This window comes from Lampetra fluviatilis, chromosome 10, assembly GCF_964198595.1.
Source record: "Lampetra fluviatilis chromosome 10, kcLamFluv1.1, whole genome shotgun sequence".
In the NCBI taxonomy this organism is placed as follows: domain Eukaryota; kingdom Metazoa; phylum Chordata; class Hyperoartia; order Petromyzontiformes; family Petromyzontidae; genus Lampetra; species Lampetra fluviatilis.
In genome coordinates this window covers 3,980,932-4,008,176 of record NC_136284.1, presented here as the reverse complement: position 1 = coordinate 4,008,176, position 27,245 = coordinate 3,980,932, and the positions used below count along the sequence as shown (strand labels likewise).

General features: G+C 48.9%; 1 protein-coding gene across 1 annotated transcript in view; it reads right to left on the bottom strand.

Annotated features, from left to right (window-relative positions):
- The window catches only part of LOC144934441 (uncharacterized), a 46,020-nt gene that overhangs the window by 8,600 nt on the left and 10,175 nt on the right, over positions 1-27,245 (bottom strand). The window contains exons 4-9 of the mRNA XM_078860193.1: positions 20,484-20,644; positions 17,128-17,268; positions 16,563-16,684; positions 13,140-13,308; positions 10,864-11,012; positions 1,226-1,341 (exon numbers count right to left, since the gene is read on the bottom strand). Of these exons, the coding sequence (XP_078716319.1) occupies positions 1,226-1,341; positions 10,864-11,012; positions 13,140-13,308; positions 16,563-16,684; positions 17,128-17,268; positions 20,484-20,644 (858 nt within the window). The remainder of the gene's footprint in view (positions 1-1,225; positions 1,342-10,863; positions 11,013-13,139; positions 13,309-16,562; positions 16,685-17,127; positions 17,269-20,483; positions 20,645-27,245) is intronic.

The following is a 27,245-nucleotide window of genomic DNA, read 5'->3' as shown; positions in this document are numbered from 1 at the left end:
GATGTTTGCACACAGTGTTGTCTCTGTTGCGCGTCGTCGCTTTAAGATGTTCTCTGTTCATATTTTGTTTGTTGCGGTTGCACCCGACTCAAGAGCCGCATGTCTCACAGGGCTATACCTAATAAATTTTACTTTTAAACTTGAAACTTGGACCAAGGGAGCAACGCGAATGCCCAGGCTTTGTAAACGCCCAGGGAGAGGAGGAAGGGTGAGGGGGAGGCACGTGGCGATCGTCGTGTGACTGAGTGACTCATGGCGGGCCCGCCACATGTTTCAAACGACAAATGGAACCGTCGTTATTATGTTAATTCTAATCGAACTGTTCGATATGCTTTCAAGAACCCCCATTTTATGACATTTTAATTGTTTACTTCAAAAATCGCATTTAATTGAACAGCGACTGTCATTGTTTTGCTTTGTTAATTTGCTTTATGAATGCGGCGCGTCTGCCATGGTATCACGTCAGTGAGGATGTCCACTTATATTGTCATGTCAACCGCGCTGTGTTCAAAACCACCACACCTGAAGGTCAAAACGCTTCTCATTCTCTCCGCTGTTGCACTCTGGAATTCTCTCCCCCATCGGTTATTTCCCCCCCAAGTTCTCGCATCCTCGCCCAAATCGCGAAAAAGTGTCAACTCTTTGTCTATTACGGCTTTAAAAGGGCTGTCTGCTGCCGGCCGCTTTGCGTTCTGGTGCTGTGGGGCCTATGCTCAGCAACTGCAGTAAAAAAAAAAGATAAAAGCCAGCCCAGAGATTCTCACGTCATGCGTTGGGGACATGGCATGATAAAATATATGATATATATATAATCATACACATTACCGTAACACGGATATGCTCTGCACAGGCGTCATGGCATGTATCGTCAAAGCAATAACATTTGAAGTGATCTCACCGAGCGCCTTGACGGTCAAAGAGTTAACAGCACGCGGCGAGAGCTGCGCTCACAAACAGCAGGACGGCACAACTCCACCGGCCTGGCGGTCGCGTTGGTCACGTGACCAACCCACCATCAGGCCGGTCGAGTTGGTCACGTGACCAACGCACCGCAAAATTCACGAGGCCCTCCTGTTGCGATGGCCACGTGAGATTTCACGCCGGGCGCAATGTTCGCCAAAACATCTTTAATTGTTCATCAGCCTGCGCGTGTTCTCCCGTTGAGACGGGGGGGGGGAGGTTTTCTTCTTATCATTTACACAAACTTTTGGGATTTTAAATGTACCTTGACGGTGGCTGGAGGGATGCTGAACAGCACCGGCAAATATTTCTTGTTGTAGCTGCTGTTGAAGGTGCCTCCAGTGAAGAGAGGTTTCACCTTGACGGGGAACAATGCTCCATCTGTCCCCCGTGGAAGGGAAAGAAAGAAAAAACGTCAATTAATATCGCGGTTTTCAACATCTCTCATGAGCGTCATCGTTTCAGAGTCTTGTTGTTGTTGTTTTGCAATTGTGAAAATGCTTCCAGGGGCTGCGCTGACTCGCAATCAAAACAAAATGCCACCCTAAATGGGCCTCTGTTTAGCATTTGAATTATTTATCTGACCTTTCACATCTATTAAAGTGAATGGTCGCTCGCATAATGAATGCAGTTTACCCCGCTCCGTATTTTGAGCCGTGCGCTCAGACAGAGACGAGGACTTTCAGTGGAGCCTGCCGGTGAGACGGCGATGCTTCGATCATCATTCGTTCTTCAGCTCACGATACGAGCGTAGATTTGCGTCTGTACGGGATATTGCACGGAATATTTTTAGTTGTTCACTTCGAATATTGTTGACTTAAAGCTTTCGTGACTGCAGGAATTAATATTCTTTGGGTCGTTCGGTAAAGCCACTTAGATAGAAAAATAATAAAAATATCACGACGTTTCGATCGCAACACGAGCAATCGTCATCAGGTGAAAAAATATAGCGGGAGAGCTGCTGAAGCGGGATGTGATCTAGGTTTGAGATGGGTGTAGCCCAAGGGTAAGTGGGCGGTGCTCGGAGGAGTTGCTAAAGCGAGGCATGCTGCGCTGCCACGGTGTTTTGCGATTGAGCGCCACCAGGACGGCCTTCAAGGATAAATCTGAGCGTGCGGTGGTGTGAAATTACACTTTTTTGCCACACTCGAAATAACCCTCTCCGTCAAACACACACGGCGAGAATGGGCCTGTTTATCTGACAGCAATTACCCTTAACCCTCGAGCTGCCGCAGAAGCCCCGCGCGGAGTCGATTGGGACCGCAAGAGTCGTGTCATCTCGTGCCGTGAAGGGCAGGCATTGTTGTTTAGCCGGCATTCGTTTAGCTCTTCCGACGAAAGAAGACACAGGACAGAGGCTATCGCAATACGACTGTGAGCGTTCGCATGAAATGGTCTAACGATAAAGACGGGCGATAAAAACAGTTGTCACGAATTAAAGCGGCCAATTTAATTTCTATCGGCATTTCAACAATCGCCGTCTCGAGGGTTGAACGATGAGATGGGAAAACGTAAAGAAACTCGTAACCGGTCTTAACCCACTCGGGTCGTTATTGATGAGAAGCTTAACGGCCACGTTCGTGGATAAACTCTGTCCGCGTTTGGTAATGATTCATCTGGAACAATGACGTAACCTCACGTATGGGTGGCGGCGGTAATGGTCCATGCGTAATCAGACACCGTGCCGTTTTTTTTATTTATTACGCTTGCATTTTCTCATACATATTAACGTTTTATGTCGGGCATTAAATATTGATGTCACAGTTAAAAAAGAAAGAACTTTCCCCCAAAGGCGCTCTCCAATTATTTCTGCTGCTGCTTCTTCTTCTAAATCGTGCTGCAGACCTCATTTGCTTAAAGTTAAACTGTCGTCCAGAGCGATTGAATGTCGCTTCTACTTTTGCATTGAGATTCCGAAGGTTTAAAATGTTCTACCAAATATAGCCACAATTGATAAAGGTCCCCCCAGTGCTAAGGGATAGATATATACAGCCAGTCCTTGACTTACGAACGCCCGTACTTAGAAATCGGCTTAAATTTTTTTTTTATTAATTTTAAACGCGAACTGGCAATTGCAAACTGAACCACGGAACTATTTTGTTCAGAGAAGCGATCCTCCGAGAGGCGTAGTGAGTCGGCCTCGTGCTGGGAGTAAGTGTTTGCGTGTGTGTGTGTGCACGGACGTGTGTGTGTGAAAGTGTGAGTGTGTGAAAGTGTGTCTGTGTGTGAAAGTGTGTCTGTGTGTGAAAGTGTGTCTGTGTGTGAAAGTGTGTCTGTGTGTGAAAGTGTGTCTGTGTGTGAAAGTGTGTGTGTGAAAGTGTGCGTGTGAAAGTGTGTGTGTGTGAAAGTGTCTGTGTGTGAAAGTGTGTGTGAAAGTGTGCGTGTGAAAGTGTGTGTGTGTGAAAGTGTGCGTGGCCTCAAGGTACACATGGCCTGGCACAAGCGTCGTGGCGATGTCACCGCCACTTAGTGGCGAATGGCGCTTGTTGTTGTTGTGTGAAAGTGTGAGTGTGTGGGGAGCGGTAGCATAGCGGCGACCCGAGGTTAATTCTTGCTCACGACCAACACCAGTACGTGGTACGGTGTGTAAACATCACCACTAGGGAGACAAAGGCAGCCGGGTGGGGTGTTGGCCACCCACCCTCCCATGTGCCGTACCGGCCTTCAAAAGTTCTACTGACTAATAGCACTTGCCCCAACAGCCTGCTAAGGCTACATGGGGGATCATTGTCGTCGGGGTGTGTGCATGTGTGCAATTGTGGTGATCCATTGCCCCCCTTCCAACTACAAGCGAGCATCAGGACTCAAGGTAAGTGAAACTAATGTTAATTTCTGTTTTATTTACTATACAGTATTTTTAACAGTGTTACATGCAAACGTACAACATTTCTTCACGATTATGAGCTTAACAATGCTTCCCTTTTTGTTAAACCGGAACACGTTTCATACCACTGACCGTATGGGCATTTAAATACGGTGTGTTTTTGTGTTCCGACATACGAACAGGCCTCATGAACTAATTAGGTTCATAACCCAAGGACTGCCCCGTATTATGTAATATAGATTACATAAGCATGAGGTTTACACCTATATATGCGCAGGGGGAGCTGATGCCACAAGATTGACAGTGCACTGTGTCGTGATGAATGACCGAAACTCTCACGTGGTGGGCGAGTTTGACAATTCCTTCTTCACCGTCACGACTGCAAGGCCACAACCCAGCAAAGTCACCACGTACCAAACACTTGCATTTCCGAAAACATCGTTCAACCCCAAAAATGTACAGCAACAAAAAATTAGAGTGATTCCACACCGCGCCATCGCTGTCAAAAGCAGCAGGTACAATAACATCTGCACTTGCACTTTTTATGGGAAAAAACTAAATCTACTTACAAAATTTAACCTGAACAGGCACTTTTGTAAAAGCTTAATGAAAAAAAAAAGTACAATCATCTCTTCATACTTTCATCTCCTCCCCCAATGTCAGAGCGTTTATTAATGTCATCTTTCACCGCATGCGGCACTTGGCTGTAATAAAGCCGTAGCGCTGCATGTCAACGACATCTGGATACGTGCCACGGTTGTAAGCGTCACGATGAGGCTGGCCACCACAATAACTCCAATCGCTCTCACTCGGTCCACAATGATTCCCGATGTTATTAATATTGGAAACAAAACTTTCACAACTGCATTTCGCACGCGCAGAGTTGATCGGTAATGAGGAACGCCTGGGTAATTGCATGGTCCCAGTGGTTCTCAGGTGCTGTGCTTGGCCGCGCCTCTGCTGTGCAAAATCTGGGGGAGCTCCGATCACAGCTCGCGGAAGATTCTTCAGCCCCTCCGCTACCGAACAGGAAGATTGAAAAAGCTCGCAGGAGGTCAGGAAAAAACCCTCTGGCGTCTCGTCGCAAGCGCCTCCGTGAGTCGCACAAACAATCTCCTGCTTAAAGAGCTGTGTGACATTTCTAAATTAATAACTGAAATCATTGTGAAATATAATTTACTTGCATTGATGTGTGATGAATTACAACTGGTGAACAATGGTCAAGCCCAACTGTAAAATAAATAAGGAAAGCGAATGTAACCCTTTATAATTACAGCAAACACGTGCATTTCGAATTACACTCATTGCTTTTCGTCGGCAGTTGATTTCAGAATTGTTTGGACTCAGGGATAAGATAATCAATTCCAAAGTGGTAAAAAAATTATCTGGGGATAAACAGTGGCTTGCCTGTCCAGAGACAGAGCAGTGTTGGCCTCGGTTTTCTCATCAAGTGCCATTTTCACTTGGCACATAATAGGGAGCATGGTGCTTGGTCAATTAAATTTGCAAGTCCCTTAAGCAGTGAAGCCCAGAATGATGATTCAAGTTACGGCTTCACGAACATGTAATGCTCTAATCGCATGCTCCCTCACGATCGCTATTACTGCCTTGGCTTAAGTGCGTAATATTTACAACAAGTACAATTACAATAGCGATAAATATTAAATGCCAGCTCGTTTCAGCACCATCGACAGCTCCCTCTCCGTTGAGCTTCCTCTCAGCGATTTATGGCTTCACAAATGGATTTACAGCATGACACGTCTAGCCGTATAATACATTTAGCTTTGTCTGGAATGTGACGATTGCTTATGCAACTCGGTCACGTATTCTGCATACTCTGTGGAATGCGTGTCTGCGCGTGCGCGTATCGGTTCACGCACTGCGCTATGAACCTGGCAGTCCGGCGTTTGATTTCGATTTTCGCCATCAATGGCGAATGAACCGGCCCTGGGCCTCCCGTAGGTTGACTCAACCTTGAAATGAGTGTCCGGTAAGAATGTGCAAACGCCAGCACTGGAGCGACATAGGTGGTCGTGACAGCCTTAATAGGTGATCGCTAACTACGCCTGCTTCAACAGTCTTGTGACAGGCTGTATGAGGGACCTCCATCTTTTGTGCACACACAAAAGACAAATATCCTCCGTATAGCCTCAACAGACTGGAGGAGGAAGTGCTGTTAGTGAGTAGCACCGACGAAGGCCGGCACGGCATACGAGGGGGTGGGTGGCCAGCACCACGCCTTTGCCTCCCGAGTGGCGATGTCTACACACCACACCAGGTACTCATTTGAGGCTCTGAGTCGACCTAGGGGAGGCCCAGAACTAGTTAACATAATCGTCACTTGTGTTGGCATTGAGCGGGAATTCATTTCGGGTCGCCGGGTTCGTAGTGCAGCGCGCTAACCGCTACACTACCGCACACTCACACACTCACATACACACACTCACATACACACACTCACAATGCTTCAGACGGAGGAGCACTAAGGTTTACTGAATCGCGGGATGATAGCTTCATTTGATAACATGCTGTTCATCACGGTGTTAATCACAGGCTCTCTGGCACCCAAGTAGGGTGGTAATGCAAGCCGTTGTTTGTAAGGACTCACGAACATTGGTGTATAATTTTGTGCCTGACAGCCCATTATGACCTATCTTAAAAAGTGCACACCTAAGGAACGATAATTACGAGACCGATGTAAATCACGGACAGAATAACAAACCAGCTCAACGAAGTAGTGAAATAACTCAATCATAACTCATTCCCCCGAGGAAGTAGTTATGCCTGATGCACCCATACACATATAAAGACCCCCGTGTAGTCTGTAAAGGCTGTTGGGGCAAGTGCTGTTCATGAGCACCTATAAAGGCCAGGTGGTGTGGCCTGGAGCATGCCGGTCTTCTGTCTTTATCTCCCCGTACTGATATTTACACAAAGCACCACGTACTCACTTATGGCTGATGTGAGCACAAAGACAATGATCCCCCGTATAGCCTTATCAGGCTGTTGGGACAAGTGCAGTGAGCACCACTCCCGGCCGCCTTTGTCTCTCTAGTGGCAATGTTTACCCACCACATCAGGTATTCATTTGAGGCTAAGTCGACCTACGGGAGGCCCAGGACCAGGTCAAATAATTGTCACTGGTGTTGGCCATGAGCGGGAATCGAACTCGGGTCCCTGGGTTCATAGCGCATCGCGCTAACCGCTACACTACCAAGCTGGGTAGGTTTTGTGAAGACCATTTCTACTGAGGATGGATTTCAGAAAATGTCAAACTCGAACCCGGACAGAATCATTAAATAAAAACTGACAACACCCTTGGTCTGGCTTTAGCAATGGTCATTCTGTTGGTGGATGACGAAGAATTATAATTATGATGATGATGCGATGATGACGATGCGGTGATGATGACGATGCGGTGATGATGGGGTGGCGATGACGATGTGATGACAATGATGGGAATGGCTGACCACACAACGTGTTTTCCCACACATGACACGCATCATGGGAAATGTTACCACGAAACACAGCTTTTCATGCACAAGTTAAAAAGTACAAGCCCACACTGGCTTAGAGACGAAGGTACTTTGCAAGCCCACTGGCTATCAACAAAGATTCGTTCATGAAGCCATCCAGATATCTAGACACAGACACAATTTCAACCGAGAAGATGGGTACAAACTGAGCAATCATTGGAAGGACGTTATCCACCAGTTTAAGTCATAATTGGCTATGATGTTCCCATCCTACCACCTTCCGATGTTAGTTGTGCTTTATGCCCATTTCAAACTTGCTCTTTCACAGCCACTTCGCGTGCCGACCCCTTGGTTGCGGCTCTGCGATGTTCCATTAACATGCTAATCTCTCATTAACATGCTAATTTTCACCTGGCAGCCCTTTGATTGGTGGAAAACCAACCACCGGCGGGTTGGCTGCCCACCACTTACATTGTTATTGGCTGCTGATATTTGGGCTACACCCATTTCAAACCCTTGTAAACAGTTTGCCTTGGAAGCTCACCCCCCCCTTTTCCTGAAGACGACCGCTTGTGTTGCGATCGAAACGTCGGAGTTTTTTGTTATTTTTTGTTCTTTTCTTTGAACCTATCTACGTGACTTTATCGAAAGACCCAAGAATATGAAGTGTTCTAACTTTAAGAATTGCATGGTATGAAAAGTAATTACGAAGCCAAGATATGTTAATGAATAGGGAATGTGGGAATCTATGCAGACTGCTACCACCACCGCTACCACCACCAAGGGCTCGGTGTTGGAGGGAGAGATCTCATTACAGCAGCTGAACCTGATTGCGCGAAAGACAGCAGTTCGAGCGCGGCTCTCCAGAGGCACACAGCGACAGAAATGGCTTCTCTTTATTGGTTCTCATTCATCAGGACGCCGTCTACTTCGGGCACTGGGGGAGGACGAGGGGGCCCCAAGCGGTGACACCGCGGAGTGGAAACGGGGAGCTTGGGGCGCCGTTTATCGCGTGCCCCATTCCGTGCGGCAATAAGGCGCGCGTTCATCAAGCGCTCGTTCCTCAAACCGCCACGAAAGAAACCTCGCGCAGCGACAGATCAACTCGAGAACAATTTCAGCAATGGTTTAGAACAGCTCGCAACTTTTTTGTCGGTTAATATTCTTTCTTTTGCACTCGACGTGCGAGGCCCTGCGACAAGTTAAATAATTTAAAGCGGAGTTAAGAGCCACATTTTATTTGCGGCCAGCTACCCGCGCGGGGGCAGCGAGCCCTCGGCAGCCAAATGACAATGGCTGCCAAAACAAATAAATCCGATAAGCCGCCTTGAAATAACTTGGGAACAATTCATCAATGGTTAAAATATTTGCTCGCCTGGTGCGATTCGTGTGATGTGACAAGTGAGATTAAACAGTGTGTATATGGTGGGTTTATTACTGCTGGAGTGGAATAGGGGGGCGGGAGGGGGGAGGCACGCACCGGTTAGAGTACTGCACCCTGAATCCCATGATCTGCGTTCGATTGTCGTTCACGGCTAACATTAGTGGCGAGTGATATTTGAACTGGTCCTGACACCCCTCCCCCACCACACCTGACCTCTTCCTCTCACTCACCCCACAATGACCATCGTGGCGAAGTATGGTCAAACAACCCCCATGTGTGACGTGGTGTGAATAGGCCTTCGTCTGGCAGTGGATTGACTAACGACCGTAAATTATTATTATAAATGTAATTGCTAGTAGTCGAGAAAAAATCTTAATAATGGTAATTTATCTTCTTAGGTTCTTTCGGTAAAGTCACGTAGAAAGTTATTTTATTTTATTTTACTTTCTACGTGACTTTACCGAAAGAACCTAAGAAGATGATTCCTTGCAGTCACGAAAGCTTCAAATCTAGAATTAATGGTAATTTATTTAAAATAAACAACTTATGGGTGGATAAACAAAAAACAACAATGCATACTGCATGAAAGTAAACCTGTCAAAAATTAGCATTTTATTTGTTAAAAAATATATATCTATAAACTAATTTGACGTTCCCGATCATGAATCGTATAATTATGATATTTCACACTTTGGAGCGTTAAACCAGTACGATTATGAATAAAAATGCATAAATATTTCCCACGTAATGTAGGCCTTGACTGTGTCCAGCCAAGGCCTGTTTAACAAAAATTCAAGGTCAATGGAAACTATCATAACGGTTTGTACATATTTCTATCTGAATAACTTTCACGCATCAGTTCACACGACATTTGTTGAGGTAATGAAATCCGCGATGTGAAATGATCTTGCGCGAGCTTGATTTGTCCGCAAGTAGTAATGTTATTTCTCACTCTATGAGCACACGTTATTGTGCAAGTTAAATGTCAAAGTGTCAACGTCCTGAAATGAACATTGGGTACAGAAATCATTTTCAGCAGTCCCCCGGTCGGTGGAAATTGCCACAATTCATATGGAAGGGTCAATCAATCTCTCCATCATACAACCATTTCTGACTTTCCACAAAGCGGTACCTATTTTACCAACAAAGGAATGATGATGGGTTGATAATGCCCAACCATAATGTGATTTTATTTACGTATTATTAGTAAATGTAATAAGTAATAATGTTATAATTGGTTGTTTACCCTTCTATCTGGCAACAAAACTGACACCTTTTTTTTACAAGGAGTCATGTTTGCATAGACCACAATACCTGCAGCCAAAATGCAAGGACAGTGCATATATTATCAGAGTTATGTTTTTTTTTAAACATAAACAAAAAATATAACTCTGATAATATATGCACTGTCCTTGAAGGACAGTGCATATATTATCAGAGTTATGTTTGCATTATGGCTGCAGGTATTGTGGTCTATGCAAACATGACTCATAAAAAATGTGTCAGTTTTGTTGCCAGATAGAAGGGTAAACAACCAATTATCATATTTTTTACTGGCAAATGAAATTCCAATGAAGTAATAATGTTGCCAATATTTTACAATGATACATACATTATTGTATTTGGAATCTCGTCGGTTTGCTGCACTTATTTAAACCGATGTTTACGCTTGCAAAAATAAGAACTCTGGTCTCAATATGCGCATCATCATCATCATCACCAGCCAATATCAATCCACTGCTGTATGTAGACTTCCCCAAGCCTCCACCATCTCTCACGATCCTGTGATTTAAGGATCCACCTAGCATCACCAAGCAAACTCCGGTCATCCTCGCACCAGCAGCTTTTGGATCGGCTTTGAACAGCATCGCGCGCTTTCAGGTGCGCTACTGCGGCCGTCTGGAACGCTCTTCCCTTTCAATATTAGGAAGCCACTGGAGCTATGCACTTTAAAATCTAGATTGAAAACTCTTTTCTTTAGAACTGATTTTTGTGTTGAGTTTGCTGCCCTTCCCTCGCGCCTCAGATTAGCTGCGTACGGCGCGAAAGAAGTTCAACATGCATACATAAATTAGTTGTTTATATATATGTACATAAATATACACAAGTACGGACACAATTCCAGGTGATTATTCTCAAGGGGCCCAGGGATCCGTTTACGCCACGGCCCGCGCCCGCACCACAAACGTCGCCAACGGACTACCGGCGTTGTTACGCACCGGGGAGCTGCGTCCGGCGAGAGAAGCGCAGGTTGAGCGTCGGCCTCCAGGGCTTGGCCCAGGGCACCGTCCTCAGCGTCAGGTTGCAGGTGCGAGCGTCGAGCAAGGGCAGGAGGGGCGACACGTCCGTCAGCCAGTGGCCCACGCGCCTGCGGCGAGCACAATCGAGGGGCCCATCAGGGGGCGCGCGCCGACCGCACGCCAGGTGCACGCACACACAAATACAGCCCCACTGTCAATCCACTGCTGGATGCAGGGTATCCCTGTGCCACGACAGCATGGGAAGGGGTCGTTTGACCATACTTCACCACGCCGGACAGTATTGCCCGATGAAGGGGTGGGTGGGCCAGGATTGGTTCGGATGTCGCTCGCCTCCGACGTTATTCGTGGCAGGGAAACGAACTTGGAAGGCTAGGTCCACAGCGCAGTGTGACCATTCCACCTGCCCGGTTCACGTCTTCACCTCATGGCTTACTGCCCCAGAGACACCGATACGCAGCCCACTCAAGGCCACCTTCACAGCGGCGTCCATTTCTGTCGACGGCCTGTCCACTCCTGGGAGTGTAATTCCCAGACCAAGACAATCCTGTTTGACGCTATCGAGCGAATCTTTTTGTTTAACTTTCACGTCCTCGGGCCCTCGTTCCTCGTTCCACCGACGGTGCCATCCTACGTGCGGGAAATAATACAATCATCTGCTATCGATTGCAGTGCCATGGCGGCTCTTGGCATAGCATGGTTGGCATGGCCTCTGATGTGAGGAATAGAATGGAGGGGGGGCAGCCCTGTCCAATCATCGCCCTCTTCATAGCCCAGCACCCGGGCCCCCCTCTGGCCAGATGTTGGCCCCCTGGTGCAGTTGCACCGCCTTCACACTCGACAGCTACCCCACACTTGCATTGGATACAGCCTTTTGGGGAGAAATGAGACATGGCATCCAGAAAGAGACAAGGTACTGCAGAGAGTCTGACGCATCTGTCTTGGGTTAGAAGCCTCAATCACGCTCTGGGGGGAAAAAAAGTAACGATTGCACCCTGGTGGAAACTGGGCGGAACTGACGCCGCATCCCCAGTGCGGTATTGAAGTGGCAGCTGAATGGTGACGGGGATGGGCCTTGCCCAGGATGTCAGTGGGAAAGCTGTCAATGTGTCACACACATACACACACACAGAGAGAGAGAGTCTTATTAATTATGTATCGTGTTTTTTCTGGATCAAAGCCCTGTCCGCCGAGTCCACGGGGATGAATCACGTTGGGCAAATCCCGGTTACTTATCCATGCGTGGAGACGAGGCCCAGGCAAGAATTTGAAATATTTTTTTCATGAGCAACGTGCACTCCGAATGTGAATGGATGATTGTAGCATTTACTCTTGCAGAGAGAGAGAGACCTGATCCCACAACCCAAAACCACAAATCACTTTGTCCAAATGTACAGCGAATTAATAATAACACTCACTGAACAATGCACATTAACTCATTAACTTTTCTGGTGCAGTTGGATTCCAGCATGCGGTGATTGGTGTCCGCTTAAAGGAAAACAACACACAGGGCAAGCAGATCTTGTCTTGCAGCTACACACCAGAGTGTCCAACACAGGTTTGCGGCTTCGCGCACGATAAAACTCTATAATTATAAAGTCACGGTCAAATGCACCGTTGAGGCACTCTGCTAACATCACTCCAGTACTTACGTCAGTTCAACGACACGTCAATTCGGTGCAATGATAGAGTTCTTGACCTGTGATGTAAAAAGTCTTTAGCCCGTTAACGAGACTGTAGGCTCAGCCTGGGACACAGCCTTGGGACGCGTGTCCAAGATAAGCGGGAAAAATTTGTTTTTTCTGGTTGCATCTTTTTCAACCGGTGACCTGGCACAGGATGAGAGGGTGAAGGCGCAGCCCCTGCAATTACTTTGCTCACTCCACTGCTGCAGTGAGCAGATGAGGACTCCACCAGAGGGAGTTCTGGAGCTCGAGAGAGCCCCCTCTAGAGGGCATTTGGCCTACTCTTACATCTTGTAAGAGGTGGGAGCACCCACGCTTTACCCCAGCGCGTGTGATCTGCCCGTCGACTTTAATGCCGTGAACCCATTTGCACCGCAGGGCGGAGAGAGGCAGATCCAGGTGTGGACGAGATTTAAGAAACCGGCACCGTTGTTTCAACCGTCGGTTTTCAACTGCGAGATCGAATCAAAACCTCTGGAATCGCGAGTCCAGCGCTGTGCCCGTCACCGCCACCGCGCACCGCACGGGCGGGCGGGCTGGCTGGAGACGCACCTCCGGAACGGAGTGATCCACCTCCCCAGCTCCGTGGAGCACAGCTCCCCGTCGGGAGAGCAGCAGACGCTGAGGTGCACCGTGTGGTCCCACGGGGCGCAGGCCTCGTCCCGGTCGCCCGGGCACGACAGCGCCAGCTCCAGCTCCAGCGCGTTGTACGTGAGCAGGTCTGCAGCGCGCAGGCAGTGCAACGTCACCGGCGCGTCGATCGTGACCGTAACGTCATTCCGCTACCTCCGATTAACGCGGTTGGCTACGTACGGTGCGAAAGAAGTTCAACATACGTACATACGTGGATTTTTTTTCTCCAGGTCCTCCAGTATTTCCCTCATTTAAAATCGAGATGCGTTTAGATAATTTAGATTATTTTGCAGCTATACATTTCCACATGATAAGCCGCTTGGTTGAGCTATCATTTGTGGCCAGGTCGATTCTGAAAAATAAGTTAATAGCTCAGTGGGCGTTAGCAGCTTAGATAAAAAAAACGTTGAGTTTTGTTTGTATTTTTTTATGATTTGTTTACCTTTCCTATACTTTGAACTCCTATCGTGTTTTTATATTGTTTTTTTGTTGTATAGTTCTGACCCGACAGAGCTTTATAGCTTATCGGATTTCTCCAGTATAAATAAACATTCAGATTCTGATAACATTCATTTTCACGACGTGTTGACTATCGCGGAATTAGATTCCCACGACTGTAAATTGTACGTCACGTGTTTTACCGTATTGTTGATGTGCTTTACTGTACTTCCAGTAGAAGTGAATACATTTATCATCGTCATCATTACACTCGTTTGCCCAGGAAAGCCTGCGTCTGATGAATTCTTTTTTAAGGAGACCCCCGCCAAAATATCCGGAATAGGGGGGAGATCGCCACTGTGTAAACTCCACTGCAGGAGTAACTGGAGACGTTTCGGACAATAGACCTTCTTCAAAGGCTCTATCTTCCTTTGTCCAAAAACTCACCTTTCAATATTATTAAAAAAAACATCCCTTTATAGTGCAATGTTACTGTCAAATGTTATTTATTTATGAGCCACTGTCAATGCAATATCACAAAAAAGTGTGATTTGTTATGAGATAAATATTAGTTAAATAGTTTTTCAAACTGCAGTTCACTCCACGTAAGCCAATCCTAGTGCATTTCTAATCGTTAGAATCTCGAACGCTCGCGACACAAACGCTGTCAGTTACACCAAATAATTAAACCGTGAAAGTGAAGACATCATAGACAGCAATCGCCGTGCGCCGTCAAAACATTTCACATTTCACAATCATTAATTACACGAGTTAAGGCTATGTAAACCGTTGCGTTCTTGAGTTTGCAATTTCACACGGTAAATATTTCATTGAAACAAAAGGAGCGATGGAAAGATCCGGCGGAAAACGAGTGAAGGTCTCGAGAACGACAGCGCAAATTTCTGAAGCGGCCAACACCTAAAACACCTTCACAGGACGCCTGAAATTATTTGTAACGACGAGCTTCCGTCGAACGACTGCCGCTCTCCGCGTGTTGGCGATGACATTTCTTTAATTGCAGCAAACGCGATATTTCTCGCTATCGATTTGCGCGTACGAAACGCAGATCGGGTCCCAAATATATTGATTTACTTTGCATCTACTTAACGTATTTAGTGGGCTGTAAAAATGATTCGCGGGTGAATTGACTCCCATGGAGAGGCCTAAAAGTACATTACGAGCGACGGTCAATGCATCGGAATGGATCGCCCTGCATGGATTGCAAACTCACGTTTGTGTAACAAACAAAATCCATTAACGTGTGGGCCGCAGGGTGCACTTCAAACGCTGTCCCCTTTTCCACACGGGAGGTGGGCGTGCGCGTAAAGACAAAGCTTGCTCATTGATTTCACGGCGATTGACTGACGTGCAGGTGTCACACGTGCTTTCAGATGCGCTTCCGCGGCCGTCTGGCACGCTCTTCCCTTCGGATATTGGAAAGCCACTGGGAGCTATGCACTTTTAAATCATCTTGATTGAAAACGCATTTCTTTCGAACCGTTTTTTGTGTTTAGTTTGTTCTCCTTCCCCCGCACCTCCAATTAGCGCGGTTGACTACGTACAGCACGAAAGACGTTCAACACACACACATGCATTTTGCGTGATAATTTATAGACAATTCACCTGTTGCGACGCCGCAAGGTGAAGGTGCCACACGGCTAGTTGCATCTGGGCCGTTGCCGTTTGTACTTGCAGAGTTAACGAATATAAAAAAACGCGGGGACGGTTTGCACGCTCAAATGAATAACATATCGATCGTCACTCTGCTATGACAGCAACAAGGGAATGTTTCAGCGGGGAATTGCGGGGTGGGCGAGGGGGTTGTGTTTGCGTCGAGGTGCGTAGGGGATACAGGTTTGGACCTGCGCTGGCCAAGCGCGCGGTGAGCGGGCTCTACAAATTGCACCAAGATTCCTCTTCCAGAGCAGCGCTTGTGACCGTGAACGTGCAAGCGTTCCACGATTGTGAAAGCAGATGTTTTGGTTGTTGTTGTTGTTGTTGTTCAAAAAGCTGCCATCTCCCTTAACATGTAGGTTCACGGAGCTTTCTACTCCTGTTCTGGGCTCTCGTTACAACGCACTGTAGTTTGGATTTGTGCGATGGCAATTGAAGACTCTGCTACATAGCACGTGGGCATATATATCATAGAGTAGAGAGAAAGGCGAAGTTAGTCATAGACAGAGAACAAGAGGAAGGTCTTAAACCTAGAGTTGAACAGGGGCAGGATGGAGGCTGGCTGGATTGTGGGGGCAGCAGACGAGAATGAGCGACTTCCCACAGAGCAAATGTAAACACGGAGCTTCGTGATAAATCCTCGGTTGCTGAAGCGGAGAGTGCATAGAGGGACAGAGTGAGATGAGAGGTTGGAGAGTACGTGGAGTGGAGCAGAGTGAGATGGGAGGAGAGCGGCAGGCAGGAGGGTGAGTTCACGAAGGATCTTAAAGATTTGAAGCTTTCGTGACTGCAGGAATCCATACTCTTTGGTTCTTTCAGCAAAGTCACGTGACTTTACCGAAAGAACCAAAGAGTATGGATCTTAAAGAATTTGAGCTCGAGTTTCGAACACTTCCTGCATTTGACTGAGAGCCAGCAGAGGGATCAGAGGAGTCATGGAGTGGTGTGGTCTCTTTCACAGGTGCGAGTGAGAATTCTGGCAGCAGCGTTTTCTGGAGGCCACAGAGGAGGCCATGGAGGAGAGTGACAGCAGTCAAGTTTAGATGTGCCGAGTGTGCGGATGGATGCAGAACGAGTAGGGGACAGCTTGTATTTGTGCGGACAACGTGACAAAAAAAACGCAACGCCGCTCTCTGCAACGGTGCCAACGAGTGTGGGTGAAGCCACCGTTGGCATGTGTGGGAACGTGGGGGCGTGGTACAGCGGGAGAGCGGGCGAGCGGGAGCCCACCGGGAGGCAGCAGCACCGTGGCAGCCGCCCCGTCCTCGCCCTGCATGACCGCGTTGTCCAGCACGCTGACCACGCTCGCTCTGTCGGCCAGTCGCATGTAAAGCCCACCCAGGTAGTTGAACCTGGACACGCAGCAACACACCCAGAGCACTGAGGAGGGATTGCTGTGCAGCGCGGGTGAAGGGATTTTCAGCAGTAGTTCCGCGAGGTCCACTTCACTAACAACAAAACTGAACTGGTGGGAAAGTGCTGCCCCCTGCTGTGTAGACCAGTAGTCACTTGGTGGAATTTAGAAGTAGGTCTGCGATATCTGCTTTCCTGAACTACTTTTCACAGGTGGTAGGTGGGTGGTGGGGAGGAGCAGAGGGGGAGCGATACCACCAATAAAATATTATCGAAATATAATTAGATTTTTGCTTATATTGTGAACGTAGCGGACATCGTGGGAACCCATTACCAAAACACTGGGCGCGCGCGAAAATGTATTTCCCACACGCATGACGATGCGCTGACGCGTTCACCAAGAGCGGAGGAATCGACCGTCGCTACGGCCCCGACGCCTCACCACTGGGCTTGCCACGCCAGGAAGTTGAAACTCGGGTACAGGAACCAGCCGGTCTCAGCCAGCCGGCCTTGCGGGTCGATGGCAAAAAAGAAGGCGGGCGACGGAGTGTGCTGGAAGGTGACGTTCACCATGACCCCGGCTCTGCCGTGGCGAGAAAGGGGTTAGCAGCGGTTTATTACTTTTAGCGACGCGAGGAGGAACTTTTTATTTTGTATCAACAAGAGTAATGCGATCAAACAGAGGGAGACGGTGCCGCACGGGCAAGTAAATTGAATCGTGGCCGGCTCCGGGGTAAACCCACCTGTGCCACGGAACGTGTGAACCGGCAGTGCAAATAGGAAGTGGAAGAGTAAACTTTGCAAAGTGTGATTCTGAGCCCGGGTGAATACATTGTGTTCTTGCGGGGAAACTAATCTCCAGAAGAGAAGCGAAAGTGTCCAAGCGTAGGTGCTTCGCGTAAAGCACTTTGCGAGACAGGAAAAGAAACTATTTTGCTCACGAAATCTTTACACAAATGTTGAAACCAGCCGTTGAGTCTGCACAACACTAAAGCTATCTTTACTTTGTCGCGGTTCTATAGAATGCAGTGTAGCTTTGACAGATATGTGCAATCAAAGTTATACGTTTCGCAGCTTCCGTGCATTATCATCGGCATGTGCCTCTCGTTATTCCTCCTTGCTCTGGATCACCACCTACGAAATTAAAAGTAGCTGCAGCTTCCAGATGAAGTCCTAGACCATGCTATAACTTATAAACACAATACAGAAATTATAATCGTGTAACATTAATAATTTCCAGCCCTTGGTTAATCTTCGACTGGATGAGAGCTTTCATATGATGTGTCGGTCCTGAGCATTGCTTGACCATACTTCAACATTCTGGTTATTGCGGGTTTGTGAAGTGGGGAGGGCGAGGGGGTAGCGGTCAGGACCGGTTCAGGGTTCAAATGTCACTCGCCACCGATGTTCGCCGTGGTCAGGAAATGAACTCGTGTCGCTGCGTTCATAGCGCCGCCACAACCCGACAGAAGCTGCTCCGGGTCATGGGCATACAATTGGCTTGATTGGACTCGGACTGATCAACGGCAAGAGGGAGTGGAGGGATGGATGGAGGCCATTGCTGCCCAGCTGGCACGGCTGCCGCAGAAACTTCTCTCGGCGGCCAACTTCCCTGGGGAACTTTATGTATTTGGTCGTTTTCTTAATTTTTAAAATTTTATTTTGGATGCATTGTTATCGCAAGACAGCACTGTACGGTGTGCCGTCCAATCGGCAGAGTGCGCAGTTTAGCGCAGAAGGCAGACGGCTCATTCTCTGCATGGCTTGACGGGTGTGGGGTGGGTGGAGAGTGACCTCTGCCAACATCGTCAGCGTGCGATTCATGTTTACAAACGACGGCGCCGTACCAGCAAAGAGGTGTGCTACTGTCGAGCGTGTCCTGCGCATCGTGCAGTCGGGGCATTCGTGACAGCTTCTTGACATCTCGCCGTGGTGGCGAGATGTTAACTACCTCGCCTGGAACGCAGGAGGTCGTGGGTTCGATCTCGACCCTGACACCTGTATATTTGAGTTGCATGTTCCCCCCGTGGTCACGTGGAATTTTTTTTCTGGGTGCTCAGGTTTTTCCCTTCAAATTTAGAAACACGCATTAGAGAATTTGGCTGCGATAAATGTCACTTCGTCGGGCTATCAATTGTGATAGCAAGGTCGCATCTGAAAAGGAGCTATGTAGCTCAGTGGGCGTTACTTGGACAAAATAAAACATAGTCACTATCGTTAGTTTGACAGGCTGGCTCGGGGTAAGTGTACATTTACCACAGTGGCACTGTGAAGGATGTCGCTAAGATATGGGAATAAACAATCACAGCCTCCAAAAGCGGGGGGGGGGGGGGGCAGGAAGGTAATGGGCCTTCACCAGAGGGAGCTCTAGAGGCCCCCCTCCAGTGAGTATCTTGGTCTACCCTTTCACGCTGGCCGGACATCTTGGTGGAGGTAGGAGTACCCACATATTTTGCAACCTGACCTGAGCACGTACACCAACTGAACAGATGAGGGGGGGGTGGTCAGTGGATGGGGGATTTAAAGAAATTTGACTCCATCATCTCAAATGCCATGCCGGGAGATCGAAACGAAAAGGCGACTTCCCGGATTACCGCGGCGATCTCCCATCCGGTACAAATGAAACAGCGCAACAAACAACTCATCGCAATTCTTTTAAATTGAACAACAAATCTCCCACTTCAGCCCCATGTGCCACCAGGCTCTGGCTGGCTTCACGGCGAGGGCCAGATGGGCCGGGCCGGGCCGTGTTGCCGGCTGCCTCGTGGGTCCGCGCCCGTTCCGGCCGTGGCGAGCCACGCGATCGCGTGTCACGTCCACACGTGACGCGCGAGCGAGCGCGGCCGCGACCTCATCCTTGCGTTCGTGTACGCCGAGTGACCCCTATTTATTAATATTCCGCTGTACCAGATTTCAATAGTTAAAGTGCAAGAGAATTTTTTTTAGCAGAAAGATCTCCACGCGAGTTATCCGTCAGCCGGCATGTATTCGTCCAAACACCAGATCCCCTAGGGTCTGACGATGGGCAACGCTCTTGCATGTTTCATTTTAATCAGCACGTCCCCCCCCCGCCTCCCTCCCAAGTAACTTGCCTTTTTCTTCTCAGCCAAATTAGAGAAGTGACAAAGTGTTTAATTTCATTTTGACGAAGGCTAAACACGTTCATCACGCGGCAGCAAAACGAGTCTCGTGAGAGAACCGCAGGCACTTTGGTGTAACACCACGATTTGGACACCGCTCACAATCCACGGTGGCGTCGAGTCAAGCGACACGGCGACGATAAGCCCGAGCGGCGTTCTGCACCCCGCTTTGCTGCGAAGTGGAAAAATGTCAAACAACGTAACTAGTTTTATTTCACCAGGTAAGGCCCACCGAGCTATATAGCTACTTTTACCTGGCCACAAATGACAGCTCAACGAAATGGCTTATCACGTGGAAATGTAGAGCAGCCAAATACTCTAAACGCATTTTGAGAGAAAAACTAGAGGACCCAGAGAAAAATCCACACGACCACGGGGAGAACATGCAAACTCCTAATATACAGGCATCTACGTCGGGATCGAACCCACAACCTCCTGTATATCACGGGAGGTAGTTAACATCTCACCACCGCGGAACCCCTTGTATTGCGTGTGCAGGCACTTTGACTGCACCGGTGCCCACGGGAAATTGCACAGGACGGGGGGTGGGGGGGAAGGCATTTAATTCCTCGTACCAGGGCCCGCGCCAACCAGGCTACGCCACTGGACGTTGATGGGGCCTTGTGTGTCTTCCGTCAGCGGGATTTGCGCTGCGCACCTCATCTGGGCCGTGACGTCGGGGTTGTCGTGCACCATGGTGGCAGGAATGTTGATGTTCGTGTCGCACTCCCGCCCGACGCAGTTCATGTCCTGCAGGCTGGCCCCGGGCTCGGCGTGGACCAGCACGCCAGCTGCTCCCGACGCCATCATGTTATGCACCTGCGGGAGGAGGTCAAACATCACACGCGGTCGCACGTGGGGCGCCGCGGTTAGCACGGTTGGCTACGCACGGTGCCAAGCGAGTTCAACGTACACGCGGAAAGCTCCACACGTCCTCGTCCGCTGCTCTCTCTCTCTCTCCTGCGCTAGATAACAACTCTGGTTGTCTTACAGTTGACACGGTGAGCCCTTGTGTCCTGCTGGTGTGTTTCTGTTTGCTTTCTTGGAAAATAGAACTTACAAAAAATATGTATATATATATAAAACAAACAAAAAAGACACTCAACAAGCATTTGACAATAACACTGCCCGAAAAGGATAGGTTGTAAAACAGCTGACGTTTTGGGAAGTGGCTCTACTTTATAGCCAAGAGATAGAGAGGGGCCAGAGCAACTGAGTGTACTTCTCGTTGAAGACTGCACTATAAACCATGGGGCACTGGTAGAAATGTTCATTTTATAATGGTGTAATAAAAGACTCCGTCAGGCACTGCTGGTCTCCGTTGGTCTTTTATTCAAGTTCTTTCTCCGCACCCCGCTGGTCTCCTCCGCGGACCAGCGTCGTCTCGCGCGCGCCCCGCACGCGCTTCCTCCTCAGCTCCTCAGCTCCTCCACTCGTCCTCACACCCCGCTGGTCCTGACAAGGGACCAGCGAATCCTCTCGCGTGCCGCGCACGCTCCTCCGTTACCTCCTCCTCGCGCGCGCCCCGCACGCGCTTTCCCGTCAGCTCCTTCTCACGCGCGCCCCGCACGCGCTCTTCCGTCAGTCGCTCCGCTCCTCCCCGCTCCGCACACCGCTAGCCGACGGTGTGCCGAAGCCCCATCAGCCACGTGGCTGATGGCGCGGCGGCCACCCAAAGTGGTCCCACTTCTTCACTCCATCAACTGGCCCCGATCTCTTCCGGGCTCCCCTCTATATCCTCTCTCCCACGTGACCCTGACTCCTCCCCTTTCGGATCGTCCGATCCGGCCTTCCCATACTGCCCTGCTGGCTCCACCTCCATTCACCTCGCTTCCCATTGGAGCCGAGGTGAACGGCGGCCCCTCCCACACGCCCCCCATACCGGGCTCCGCCCCCAATACCCCGGGCCGTGTGATTGGGCCAGAGCCCAGCAGCAACCCCATTTACGCTCGCATTACATGGTACCACGTTCATAACTGTCTTATTTTAGCATACTAACAATTACCCATTGGTAGATAGAGGGTGGGTAACTAATATTCTTGCGTAGGCCCGGGAGGCGAGACTCAGATGGTTCAGGCACGTGTTGAGGCACGTGTTGAGAAGAGGCAGAGAAGACGCAACAAGACGATGCCGTGGAGATGCCTCCAGTGCAGGGAGGGAGGAGCAGGGGGGGACCGAGCAAGGGATGGGAGGATGCGGTGCGACGAGGTATGAGACGCGACTCGAGAAGAGACGCAGACGAGAAGCTCATGGAGAGAGAAAATCCGAGCAACTGACTCCCTGTCCACCGTGGTGGCGAGATGTTAACTGCCTTGCCTGATATACAGGAGGTCATGAGTTTGATCTCGAACCTGACGTCTGCCGTATATTTTGAGCCTGCATGTCTCTGTCCCCGTGGTCGCGTGGATTTTTCTCCGTGTCCTCCGGGTTTTTCCCTCCACATTGAAAAAACGTGCGTTTCGAGTGTTTGGCTGCAATACACTTCCACGAGATAAGCCACTTCATTGGAGTATCATTTGTGGCCAGGTCGCTTCTGCAAAAGAGCTATGTAGCTCAGTCAGTGGGCCTCACCTGGAAAAATATTAAATAGTTTAGTTTAGTGCAGCAATGGAACTTCTGGCTGAGAGGAAGAGAGTGTGTTCCGTGGGGGAGTTTTGCCCCCTCATTCCATGTTCGAATGCCAACTACTGCATTGCCAGTTATACACCGCCATGCAGCGGTGGCTATGCCATGGTTACACCTGAGCTCTGTATCATATTTCAGAGTATCTGCTGTGCTTGCATGCCTGCATTGCAGCGGTTTCTTCTTTTTTGTTCCAATGCAATGCAAATGTACGCAGCGTCTAAATGCCACCGCATCTCGAAGCGCCGTACACAAACCGTGGGCAAATTTAAGTCGCAGCGAGAATCGGTGAGCAGAGTTTACCAGTCAAAGGCAAAGGAGAAAGAGGCAGATCTGGGGGCTGGATTTTGAGTCAACGGCACTGGTGGCTGGGGTAAGGAAGCCCCCCCCCATCCAATTCCGGACTATGGAACCAGCAGAGGAGAATGAACGACCCTCCCGTTCGGCGAAGGATGACTGTGGGCTTCGACAGAATGCCTCGGTCGCTGGAGCCAAGAGTGTGCGCAGAAGGGGGGGGGGGGAGAGTAGAGTGAGACGAGGGGAGATTTCATGGACGATCTTTAACATGGCGAGAACGGTTGTGAAGTTGATTCAGGATTGTATTGGAAGCAAGTTTAAACTGCTCATACTTTCTATTGATTACATGCTATTTTATTAAAGTTAATCATTGGAGAAACCATTCAGTCCCTGGACACAGCAGAGGATGGATTACGCTTAATGTCTTCTTAATTTTTACATCATAGAATATCCTGTAAATTCCGTTTTGGAAAATGTAACAAATATTGTTGGTAAAATTCATGAACAGTTTTAGACGAAACATCTTCAATTTCCCCGCACCTCCTAATAGCACTGTTGGCTACACACGGTGCAAAAGAAGTTTTGCATACATATGTAATGACAATAGAGCGTGCATGCGGTGTGAGGGGACTAGTAGCCACGGGAGGTAATGCCAGGGGCATCAGTTGTGAGTCCGAAGGGACTGGTGGCTACGGGAATGTTCGAGAAGGGAGCGTGGTCCGGTGACGGAAGAGGACCGTGGAGTCTGCCAGTGGAGCGAGCGTCCAGAGTCAGCGAGAATGATCGAGAAGGGGGGCGTGGCCTCGTGTCGGTATAAAAGGGAGATGTGCGGGAGACTCGAGGCTGTTGCAGTGGGGGTCTCCGCCTGACGTCAAGTGAACGTGTCTTCAATAAAGTGCTATCTCAAGAAAAGTGTGTCAAGTCGTCATTACACATACACACAGGTGGAGAGTTTGGAACCGTGCCGTGGACCGAATTGTTGTGAACAAAGCAGCGAGCGAGCCACCAGAGCCACCAGAGCGTGGCGAGCTACGGCTTGGCATTGGAATATTGGGGGTGAAGTGTCCTCGTTCATGGGTGCGGGCGAGAAGTCGAGTAGCAGCCTGCTGGATCATCTGAAGTTCGGTGGCGAGGGAGTTGGGGAGGTCGTGGCGGGGAGCGGTGATGCGATGAAGGCGTGGACGGGAGTCTCGATGGCGCGATTAACAAACGTAAACGCGGAGGCTCCAGCGATGAGTCATCGCAAAAAATGCGCGAAATTGTGAATGGAATCCTTGCGGTGTACGCGCCGTGACATTGGCCATAACCAAAACGCATTCGGCATCCAATGCAGTCACCACCCCCCCCTTCCCCATAACTCACGCCACCAAACTAGAAGCCCCGAGCCTGCAGGCGGGTAATGTCCCAGGTGGAAGGGGCGGCCTGCAATTATTATCACAGCCATCAGCTCAGTCTACGAGCTTTTCCTTTTCCAGTTTGCGTAAAAATACGACTCGAAATGCCACTTATCCAGCCTGTCAAGCCTCTCACAAGCTGTCACATTTTCACCTCCTGCTATGCTACAGCGGGAGATGCAATGCCACGGTCATTACCGAATTCGTTCCGAGGCCTCGCGAGTAGGTGGCATATTTCAGCACCACAAACGAGGTGTTAAGAGGTCAAACGGTGAGAGCTGCACACTGCAGTCAACAGCTGCCATTACCTCGTTTGATTCATTATTCGTTTTTTATTTTTCTTTGAAGGAGGGTTTTCATTTGCTTGGTAGTGGCTGCATGCAGGATTTAGTCCTTTAATATAATGAATGTACAGCGTTATGGGATGCTTTCAGCATGAATGACGCTGTATAAGATTAAAGGGCTTTTATTATTACTACCCTCCCGGAAGCACACTCCTCACGCCCCCCACACTCCTCACTCCCCCCACATCTCTGCCCGCATCATCAGGTTGTCTTCTTCTACGCGCAAACTTTTTCGTACTTCTACGTTTAGTCGCTCCTCTGGGTCCAGTTTTAAAAAAGAGCAAGAAAACAAGAAAACCACGTCCGTGCATTCCCAACCACGTCGTCACGTCAGACTTCCCCGCTCGCGATTTGGCGTCAAGCGAGCGACCGCGCTTCTCGTGGCCACCGCTGCCGCCACCGCTGATTCGCACGAGCGCGTGCGAGCGTCAACCGTTCATTGTAAATCAGCCAATGTAGAATCGCTCCGTCGCAATCTTTTCATAACATCCCTCTCTCCCTTAAAGAATGTTATCTGGCCAGGTGCCTTCGCAGCAGAGGTTATGAGTTAAATTCCTGGTTGGGTGGGGGGGCGGTTGACTCTTCCCATCATCTCTCTGGGGTCGACAAATTGAGTACTCGCACTGCGGAGAAGTCAACAGTTGACCTCCTCAAGATAGGCCCTCACCCTCTTCTATAGAAATGAGGAATCTCCACCACTGGCTTAGGGATACGAACGGGAGATGAGCACCAGCCTCTGATGTTCATTGGGGCAGAAATCGCCGCGACTTTCTTCGCGACATAATGAACGCCTCGCGCACGTACGCCGCAGTAGAGCGAGCGGGGCGCGGCCCCTCCCTCCGCTGTGGATCCTCCTTCCCTGGAGCGCACGCCGGAGTTCCAAGCCTTGGAGCCATTAGTGCCGACGAGTGCCAATTAGCGCAAGTGGGACCCAGAGAGACGCCCCCACCCTCCTCCCCCGGGGGGACCCGCCTAAGAGTTACGAATGTGGATTTGTGACCATGCCACGATGGAGTTTCCAATATCGATTTTTGGGAAATTTCCCCCTGCCCTACCCACCCGACCCCAGCGTTTCAATAAATGTCGTTGGGTGTTAAGTTACGGGGATTTCTAAAGAATGGCACATTCAAAACAGGTGTTAAGATGTTAAAACACCAAACTGAAACCTTTTACAAGGAATCATGTCTGCATTAACCACAATACCTGTGGTCAAAATGCAAACAAAAAACATAATTTGATAATATATGCATTGTCTCAAAACGGAGTTAAACCAGAAGATGCCTTTTGGCGCCTTTTGGCGTCCTCAGATCTAACACCGTTTTGAGACTCTGAGGTGGACCAATCAGCTTCAAGGACAATGCCATATATTATCAGAGTATTTTTTTGTTTGCATTCTGACCACAGGTATTGTGTTCAATGCAGACATGATTCCTTATAAAAGGTTTCAGTTTGGTGTTTTAACATCTCAACACCTGTTTTGTTGCCAGTAAAAAGGGGAAAACCTGATAATTGTTTTTTTACCCTTTTATCTGGCAACAAAACTGACAACTTTTATTTTACAAGGAGTCATGTTTGCATAGACCACAATTCCTGCAGTCGTAATGCAAACAATAAACATAACTCTGATAATGTATGCACTGTCCTTGAAGTTGATTGGTCCACACCCGAGACAGCTTTCCTTAGAGCCCAGTCTCGCATGGTGTTGGACCAGATGACGCCAAAAGGCGCACAACTCAAAGACAATGCACCATCAGAGTATGAGAGCTCGGGGTAAGCATTTACACCATTGGAACCTCATTTGCCAGTAGAAAAATATGATAATTGTTTTTTTTACCATTTTATCTGGCAACAAAACTGACACCTATTCTCATATTTTGGTACTGGCAAAGGAGGTCCCATGATGAAAAGGCACATTCGTCCGCTACGCTTACGACCGGGTATGCAGTGTACACGCGGAACGAAATGAAGTACACAGAAAACCCGCATTATGGATGATGTTGGTCGCGAAAGCCTACCACGTGTTAAACTGAAGCACACAGCTCTGCAGGGCGGAGAGCTCGATTGAACGTTTGGTCAAGAATGATCGTGGAGTGCAGGTTTCCTCTGAACAAGCGCCGATCCTGTCGTAACGTGGGCCATCGGCGGCACGTTCAAGGGCACGTCCGGCGTAGCGCTGCATCTCGGTGGGTGGGCGATGATGAATTACAGTCAACGCTAATCAATACCTTAAACTCCTGCGCCTAATGTAAAACCTTTCCTTTGTTTCTCTTGTAATTAAACCCTTTGGAGTGCCTTGCATAAGGAAATGCTAAAGTTTTATTTGGAGCATTTAAAACTATCGAGCCATGAGAGGCTGATTCCCGACTGTAGCGAACATCAGCCGCGAGCATTATCTGAACTGGAGAGAGTTACGTTAGAAATATAACCAATATGCTGTCCGGCACATATCGATAGGACTTATTTTGAATGCCACACCCGCGGTGGCGCAGTGGACAGCACATTGCACGAATGTATCCGGGTATCCGAGTTCAATTCCTTGGTCACGGCTAACACCAGCGGCGAGTGACATCTGAACTATCTGGTAAAGAGTCCCCATCTTTACCAACCCTGAAGTATGGTCAAACAACCCCCCCCCCCCCCCACTAACCCCCATCATAACCAACCAAATTGGCATGGGGGAATCCTCCATACAACAGTGGATTGGTAAAGTTATTGACAAAGAAAAAATATTCTGTGGCTCGCGTTGGTAGCATTAGGGCCGAC